At 60.9% G+C, this 8,608-nt stretch overlaps 1 protein-coding gene and 1 long non-coding RNA gene across 4 annotated transcripts in view; one reads left to right on the top strand and one right to left on the bottom strand.

Moving 5' to 3' along the window:
- The first annotated feature begins 1,357 nt into the window (after nucleotides 1-1,357).
- On the top strand, nucleotides 1,358-4,363 carry LOC107210539. The gene is made up of 3 exons (XR_001523953.2): nucleotides 1,358-1,476; nucleotides 1,558-1,766; nucleotides 3,882-4,363. It is a non-coding gene; the product is annotated as an uncharacterized LOC107210539 (long non-coding RNA).
- Nucleotides 4,364-4,904: 541 nt separating this feature from the next.
- UBE2D2 (ubiquitin conjugating enzyme E2 D2) overlaps nucleotides 4,905-8,608 on the bottom strand; it is a 43,963-nt gene continuing 40,259 nt past the window's right edge. For 2 of the 3 annotated variants that reach the window (XM_033517597.1, XM_033517595.1), the window contains exons 8-9: nucleotides 7,406-7,498; nucleotides 4,905-5,343 (exon numbers count right to left, since the gene is read on the bottom strand). In XM_033517597.1, the coding sequence (XP_033373488.1) occupies nucleotides 5,246-5,343; nucleotides 7,406-7,498 (191 nt within the window). In that variant the 3' untranslated portion in view covers nucleotides 4,905-5,245. The remainder of the gene's footprint in view (nucleotides 5,344-7,405; nucleotides 7,499-8,608) is intronic. The other variant, XM_033517596.1, reaches the window with a different exon arrangement.

Genomic DNA, 8,608 nt, shown 5'->3' with positions numbered 1-8,608 from the left:
CTCAGGAGCCCTGGTCCCACTGAACCTCATTTCACGTCCCCCCAAATTCCCCCCCTCCCCACTTTGGAAGGGGCAAAGGTCTCAGGTGCAGCTGAGGCACAGGAAGGTTTGGTGTGCCCTGATGGGATGTGTCAGGGAGGATGGAAAACCACCTGCCTTCCTTGAAACTGAGAGCAAAGCAGGGAACCCTAAATTTGGTGAGTTCCAGAAGTCACTTCCCATCCCTGGTGGTCGCTCTGAGGGCTGGAGCCCCACGGGGAGGGATCAGCAGGCTCCCATGGAAGGGGCCAGCCTGCAGCTGGGCCATCCTTTCCCAGAGCCCATCTCCCAGGGCACGGGTGGCCTGTCCCCACCATGGGGACACCCAGCTGTGTGGGGGCAGGCAGAGGCAGAGCGCCCTGTCCCCTGTGGAACAGGGATGGAGGAACCGGCAGAGTTGCCATGGAGATTTTCTCCCTAGCAGATGCTCTGGGCAGGTGCAAGAAGAGCTCTGCCCCCCTCGCTGTGCGGCACAATGCCAGCCGGATCCTGCAGAAACAGGAAGCCTCTGCAACCGCCCGCTGCCAGCCCAAAGGCCACCACCACCACCATCGCCACCACTGCCACCACCGCCACCAGTGTCCCTGTGGGGAAACTGAGTCACCTCCCGCAGGCTCCCTGGGCTCCTGGCTCCCGCTCCCACAGCCCCAGCGGGTGTGACAATGGCATGTCTGGGGTGTTCCTGCCCCTCTTGGGAGCCTCTGGTCCCTCTCACTGGAGCCTCCTCACGGAGCAGGGTGGTGACACACAGCATTACCCAAAATACCTCCCAGAGGACCCCCACGCTGCCAGGGCACTGGCACGGTCCCCATGGACAGCTGGCACATCCCGGCCTCCCCAGGCTGTCCCAGGACTGGAGGGGCACTGCTGGCCCCAGGGGGTGGCACGGGGCATCCATGAGGTGGGTGATGCCATCCCAGGGTTGTGCTGCTGGGGACAGACATTCCATAGCTCTGAACCCATCCCGGAGCACACAGCCTTTCCTGCTGCTCCCAAGACTTCTCCTTCCCCTTGTCCTGCCAACTGCTCCTAGAATCATGGAATGGCCAGAGTTGAAAGGAACACACAAGGATCATCAGGTCCAGCCCCTGGCCCTGTACAGGACACTGCAGCAATCCCAGCACATTCCTGAGAGCGTTATCTCACTGCTCTTTAAAACCACCCTCTGAAGTTCCCAACTCCACAGTATTAGACACCTAAAAATCCCCTTTCCCTGGGTTTTCCCCAAATGCCTCAAAAACCACATCATCAGCACTGTTATACCCGGCCAGAGCGTGGCTTCTCCAGCAGGTCCCTCCTTCGGAGCAGATTTCAGCCGGGCTCTGGCCAGCCCTGTTTCCCACCGGGTGCGTTTGGAAGGCAGCAGTGGGAGGGTTCCGGCAGCAACACCCACACAATCAAAAGCTGCTCTATCCAGCCGGGCCGAGCGTTTCTGTGGTAAGCAGAGCCGCTGGGCTGTGTACCTAGCACAGGGGCTGCGTTTCAAAACACGCTGGGGTCACTCTCCCGCTTGTGCAGGGAGCCCAGGAGCGGATAATGGAGGCAGTGTTTGCGCACATTTCGGCGCTATCGCGGAAATAACACGAGCCGTCACTCCTGCTGCAGCTGCACGGCCACCACGGCACCCTCCCACGGGCACCTGGGGGGCCACAGGACTGCCCATGCTGGGATAAAACCAAAAGAAGCCCCTAGCCCCATGGGTCGGTCCTCTTCCCAAAAATCCAAAGGTATTGTGTGCAGTGGGATTCTGCTGGGGCTCCTGGCAGCCCGGGGCTGGCAGAGCTCTTGCTGCTGCACTTGGCTAACCGTGGCAGCGAGTGGCACTTGCACCCTTAGGGACAGGATGTCAGGGTGGCAGTGCTGGGTGGGTGTCCCCAAAGGGGCTGCGGTGTCCTGAAGGGACACGTGCCCCTTCCCATGGAGCCAATGTGAAGGGCAGCAGGGCTCCCTGGTGTCGTGTTGGGTGGTGCTGGGGGTGCTGGGGGATGCTGTGTGCTGGTGCAGGGCAGTGCTGTGGGACAGCCCAGCCTGGCACGGTGCCCGCAGAGCAGCACCCGGTGCTCCTCATGGCACTGCCCAGTTTGGTGCTGGTGTGGTGCTGAGTGACACTGCTGCTGCTTCAGAGCCTCATTCAGTGCCTGGAGTGGCAATACCCAACTGGGTGCAGCCACAGTGCTACCCAGAATGGTGCCCAGTATGGTTTTGTGCCTGCTAAAGTGTCTGGTTCAGTGTCATCATAGCTCTGCCTGATACAGTGCCTGGTTTGGTGCCCAGGCCAGCACTGCCTGCTGCAGTTCCTGGTTCTTTGCCCACTTTGGTGCCTGGTCCAGTACCAAGTGCAGCAGTTCCCAGACAGAGCCCACTATGGCATGGCCCAGCCTGGTGCCCAGTTCTTTGCCTGGTTTGGTACCCAGTTGTGTGCTCACTGCAGCAGTGCCTGGCACAGTGCCCAGTTCTGTGCCTGGCTCCACGTCCAGTTGTTTGCCAAGCCCAGTGCCCAGTCTGGTCCCAGCTTCAGTGCCCGGTTCTGTGCCTGCTGCTGAGCTTGGTTCCACATCTGCCGCAGTGTCTGCTTGTTTGCCCAGCCTGGTACCTGGTCCAGTGCCAGATCAGCGCACGATTGTTTGCCTTGCCTGGTACCTGCTTCTTTGCCCCATTGCTTTCCCAGCCCATTGCTTGGTTGTTTGCCTGGTCTGCTTCCCAGTCCAGTGCCCAGCTGTTGCCTGGTCCGGTTCTCGGTCTGGTGCCCTGCTCAGTGCCCGGCTGTGTGCAGGCTCCGGTGCCCCGGGCAGTGCCCGCTGCGGTGCCCGGCTGTTTGTTTCCCCATCTCGGTGCCCGCTGCGGTGCCCGGCTGTTTGTTTCCCCGGCTCGGTGCCCGCTCCGGTGCCCGGCCGGCCGCTCCCTCCCTCTGCCGCCCCCCGGCCGAGCGGCTCCGCGGCCGGCGCGGTCCAGGCCGGCTCTTCGGGGCAGCGCGGCGCGGGCGGCGCCAGGCGGGTGCGCGGTGCCACCGGCGGGTCCCCGGGCCGCCGCCGCCCGACATTGGCTGGAAACTGGAGCAGCGCGGCGGGGACGGTCGATGCCGATCGATCGCGGCGCGGGCGGCACCGCACGGCACCGGCAGCCCGGTGTCCCCGCTCCGCGGCCCCCCGGGGGATGCGCAGCCCCCCGAGACCGGCAGCGGGCAGGGGGTGAAGGCAGGAGCCCGTCCCCGGGGTGTTCTGCCGGCACCGGGAGGAGCCGCTTGGGGGGCCGCGGTGGGTGCGCGGGACTCCGGGAGCTTTGCCGGGTGATGCTGCCCGGTCCCCGTGTCTTTGGGAGCCCGTGGGACGGGGACAGCCCCGTACCCCAAGCCCAGGGCCGGCCCTCCGCCCTCCCCGGTCCTTCCTCGTGCTGAAGGGAGCAGCTGGGACACGTCTCTTGCGGTCTCTCCCCGCAAGTTCAGGAGCCGGATCTGTCTTTCCCACTGCTCCCGCTCCACGGCCAGCTCCGTCCGGCTGTCCCCAGCCCTGGGTACAAAGAGCTCCAGGAGCGGCGCTGGGACACGGGCTGTGCTGTGCCCCCGCACACCCGCACGCTTCCCGCATCCCCAGCAGCTCCCAGCATCCGCCGTTCCCGGAGCTGGGGAGGGCCGTGCTCCTGCTGCTGCTCCCGGGTTGCTGCACAGGGGACGGTGCCCAAAGTTTCCTTCCTAGCAGCAGGAAAACCTTTTTTTAATGTAGGGAAGCAGAGCGGCGGCCTCGCAGTGCTCATGCGTGGCGGGCAGCGCAGCTCGGCGCTCCCAGCCGCCCGCAGGGATGGATGGATGGATGGATGCCTGTGTCCCTGCCCTTTATCTTTCCCAGCCAGCGCAGGATTTTCAGGGCCAGGGACGCGGTGCTGGGTGTACACCGGAGGACACGGCGGCAGCATCTCATCTGCCTCGGGCTGGGGGATACGCCGGAATCCTGCGGTGCGGGATGACTGGCCCTCGACGCTGGAGCAGGGAGAGCTACTTTTTCCGAGAGTGCCTTTAATTAATGGCAGAAGGAGCTGACGGGGCGGCTCGGAAGCGCTCAAGAAGGGCTTTAGCCCTGGAGCTGGCAGTTCTGCACGGATACCCCCTGCCCAGAGCAGGCAGCCCCGGCCCATCTGAAGTCGCTGGGTGAGGGGCGGCACCAAAGTTTCGCCAGGTTTTGCTCTTGTTTGACAGTGATTTCAATAATAATGCTGGAGGATCCTGGGGCAGCAGGAGCCCCGGGGGGCTCAGCATCCCCTGGGGAGGGGCGGGGTGAGGGGGACTCATTTAAATCCTGGAGATTGTGAAGATTTGGTAAGAAAACAAACAAACAAACAAAAAAACCCTTTTGAATAAAATGCGAAATCGTGCTTCTGGATTTGCTCTCCGTGGCTTTTTGCCCCCGTGGAATTAGAAGGCGTCTGGGGAGGAGGTCACGGCGCTGTGCATCAGGGCAGGCGTGGGCCCATCCTTCCCTAATTTATTTTTTTCTTAAAGGAAAAGAAAAATTCCTTTATTTGGCAACTCCTGCATGAATCAAGTTAGCATTTCACAGCTATTTAACACCTGGTTACAGCTTCTGCGGCAGAAGCGATGATGCTCCCCGCTCCGCATGGCGGGATCTGCCCCTTCCCGCGGGCGGGGACCAGCCGGATTTATTTCTCCTCCGTTCCAGGCAGGGATTTAAGGCAGGAGGCGCTTTGCGTGACTCTGTCGGGGGGTTCTCCTGGCCCTGCCCGGCGGGGTGAGCCCCCAGCGCTCCCCCCAGCTCTCCCCCAGCGCCGCCCCTCGCCCCGTCCAGCTGCCATTACGGTCGGGTGGGAATCGACTCAAGTCCTTAAACCCCAAGAGTTAATCAAAGTGCTTTGAATATGTAAATGCTGAGTATTGTTTATCATTGCCTAGAGCTGATACAGCAGTTTTCCTGCTCAAAGCCCCGTTCAGATGGGAGCTCATGAAAATTCACAACAGCCTCGCAAATAGGTGATGGGGATTATTACCCCCGTCTTCCAAATGAGCAAAGGGAGGAAGAGCAGTGGAGTGATGCTCCCCGTGGCAGCGGGAATCGGCGATGGAGGTCAGTGGTGATCCGTCCCGATAGGTGTAAATCAGCTCTTGCTTCATTTCCTCCGGCCAAACGCTTGTCCCGGGCTGTGTGGGCTGAAAGCGGTGCTGGTGATGCAGCCCTTGATGGCCGGGTGTGACACTCGCTTAAACATCCACCGTGTTGGCACCAGGCGGGGAATTCCAGGCAGGCAGCACACAATTTTCCATGAGGTTCTTCCGCAGGACCTCCAGCAATGAGTGCTCTGTCAATTAATACAACAATGAGCTTGACGGGGATCTGTGGGAGTGCCGGGGAGCGAGGGCAGGGGACAGGACTGTGAGCCCATGGCAAGGGGCAAATCGGTCTGTGGGTCTCGATGGGACTCCCTGGGCACACATCCCTGGCAGGTAGGGAGATGGCAGGATGGGGAGAAGGCTCCCCCATCACTCAGCCCCTCTGGGTGAGGGCATTGTAGAGGGGAGAATGGGGCTGGAGACCCTGGCTCGCTCCAAACCCATCCACACCACCAGAGCTCATCCCACGGCGCTTCCCACCACATCAACCTGTTGACACCAATGCCTGGAAGAGTTTTTGCCCTCAGCCCGAGCTGAGTGCCTCTGCATCCAAGGAGATGCCCCAATTTTGGGTTCCTCTTGTGCAGGGCAGCCGACCCTGGAGGTCCAGGGCAGCCTCCTGCCTCGTGAGCCGTGCCTGCGGCAGAGCTGCCAACCTCAGGGGAGGCTGGGGGACAGCTGGGAGCAGGACGTGTCTCAGCCAGCCAAATTTAATCCTCCTACGTTAGCAAGGCTTAAAATAGGCTCCCTGCAGCATCGATGAGGGTGGTGGAGTTGGCCTACTCCAGCCCTCCCAAGTATTTTGGGGAAGCAGGGATGGCTGTTTTGCAGACAAGCACAGCTGGGAGGAACTGAGCTGTGCTGTCAGGGCGTCCTTTGCTGAAGCCATTCCAGGAATTAAATACACCTTGTGGTACCTTCACCCCTCTGACCTCCCACCACCGCCTCTCAGGGTGCCACCTTCTCCCTTGCCGTTCCTCCACAGCCCTTTCCTGCTCTCTCCCATGGTCAGAGGATTCATTTTTCCCTGCACTTCATGGAAATGATTAACCTTTTGGTTAATTCCAGCTTATGGTCTGGTCTTGATCCCCACTCCATCAGCTGCCCATCCTGAGAAGTGTTTCATGGACATGAGCTGGGCAGAAAGCCATGGAGGAACCCTCAGAGCAAGGCAGGTGTGGTGACACACTGGAGGAGCCATGCTGGGAACTCTGGAGATGTGAAGGTATCATCCAGTGGTCATCTTGTGGAGAGACTCGTTCCATCCCCAGGCAGGCTGGCTGTCTCCTCAGTGCTGGACGCCCCGTGCTGAGGGACACCCGGGTTCCCCTGCCTTGGGCAGGTGCCAGCAGCTCCCTGGGCAGTGCAGGATGGTGGCTCCAGGAGAAAAGGTTCCTCCTGCACCTCATCCCCAGGCTGAGGGATGCAGGCGGTGCAGGGGCTTGGTCTGTGTGTTGGTGGCTTCAGGGGCCCAAGATTTGGTGGGGTTTGGTGGGGAACGACTGGGAGAGTGCTGCTCCTGATCCAGCAGTGCCTTTGGCAGTGCCCGTGGCCACTGGTGCTTCATCCACCCCACGGGCTCTGCCTTCCTCCTGCTGGCTCCCTGCCACCACACCGACTCTCCATCCCCTCCTGCCCAGGGCAGGGGCTCCCCTCGAGCTCTGCCCTCCCTGCCTCACCCCGCTCCTGCCTTCCCGTGGCATGCGGGGCTTTGAAGAAGCCGTTTTCCCATTTCTCCTCTCTCTGTGCAGCCTCTCCGTGGGCCCACGCACCAGCTGGGCCCCCCACCATGCTACTCCCACCAGCCCTGCTGTGCTGCCTGATGCCTTCCTGCCTTCACCTGGTGGGGCCGAGCCCCGCACGGGAAGGCAGCGAGCACAAAAGGGGCGGGAGAAGCCCCATCTCCCTTCGTGATCGCTCCTGGGCTCCAGAGCTGGTCTTCACCTACCTGGAGGAGCCCTGAGTGAGCTGCCTGTCTTCCCCATGAGCCACCTGTGAGCATCCCCTCAGGGAATCCTCTGGAATGAACTCCCCTTGGCAGGAGCAAAACTTCCTCAGGAAAGAGTGCAGAGACAAATTCCTGTGCTCTCCTGAGCTTTGCCAGCTCTCCTGAGCTGGCAGCATCACAGGGTGGCAGTGAGGCAGCAGACACCCCGGTGTTTCCCCACTCCATGTCCCCAAAGGGTGCCCTAAGGAGGCCTCTAGGCTGTTCAAACCCTTATTCACATGTCCAATCACACCAGCTCTCACCTGCATCCATCCCCGCCAGCACAACCCGGTCCTGCGGCAGCAGGACCTGTGGGCACTGCTCTGTCTGCTCTGTCCCTGTGTCACTGCTGGGCTCTAAAACAAAACAAAACCCCAGTAAAGCCCCCTGGTTGTGCATCCTTGTGTGGAGGAAGGGTTTTATCCTGAAGAAGTGGTGGCACATCTGTTGTTTGGGCTGGCCATCCTCAGCAGTGACCATTCCTCCATCCTTGCTCCAGCCACGAGGGCTCACACAGCCACACTCATGGACCACTGTCCCGTTTATCGGGGGTCTGGCAGCTGTTGTGATGCAGTGAGGGTGGGAAAGGAGTCTGCAAAGGATAGAAGGAGTTAGTGAGGGAAGCTGAAGGATACAGGAACTCCCTGAAACATGGAAGAGAAGGGAGAGGTTCCCTCCACAGCAGTGATAAAACGGGCAATGAGGGGCATCAGTGCATTGCTAAGGAGAAGTGGTGGTGGTGGATATTGCCAGTTGTGCTCAGAAACCCACGGGGACACAACAGCTGTTGAGCTGTTGTCCCAAGAAAATCCCAAAGCACCAGCTCTCCCATCATCTGGGCATGGGTACCAGTGGCAGCCACTCAGCTGGAGGCACACATGGAATGCTTGGGATGCCTGGAAATCCCCAGCACACCGGTGGCATGGGAAAAGAGGAACATTTCCATTTTCAAGGAGGGTGTGGGACATCCTTGCTCGTGACCTGGATAAATACCAAATGGGAAGGAGAACAGGGGGCCCTGAGTGAGCGAGAGGGGCAGAAGAGCGGCGTGGTTTGTGCCAGACCAAAAACACAAACTAGGGTTTGTCCAATCCCGAGGAAATCCCATCCTGCCGGAGCCGGAGCACGGGCTGGTAGCAGGAAGGCGGCTGCCAGGACGGGCTTCCGCAAGACTTCCTCTCTCATGGCCCTTCGTTAGGGAATTAGGACGTAACGAGACGAACGCAGCAGAGAGGAAACGAGCGCCCGGGGAGCCGCCGCTGGGGGAGTTTCAGGGGCTCTGCCCTGGCCGTGTTTGCTCTTATTAGAGAGGGGGAAGGAAGTGCTGGCAGGGGACCCATGGCTTGGGGGAAGCGTGACCACACGGATGCCTGGAGCAGCCTGGAGGGTGCCCAGCCAAGGCACCCCACAAGCCAAGGCAGCAGGCTGGGGGTGGGGAAAGGGAGTGAGCGTGGAGCTGGGGAGCA

Source organism: Parus major, chromosome 13 (assembly GCF_001522545.3).
Source record: "Parus major isolate Abel chromosome 13, Parus_major1.1, whole genome shotgun sequence".
NCBI classification, from domain to species: domain Eukaryota; kingdom Metazoa; phylum Chordata; class Aves; order Passeriformes; family Paridae; genus Parus; species Parus major.
The sequence above is the reverse complement of the archived record's forward strand: the minus strand, read 5'-3'. Positions and strand labels throughout refer to the sequence as shown.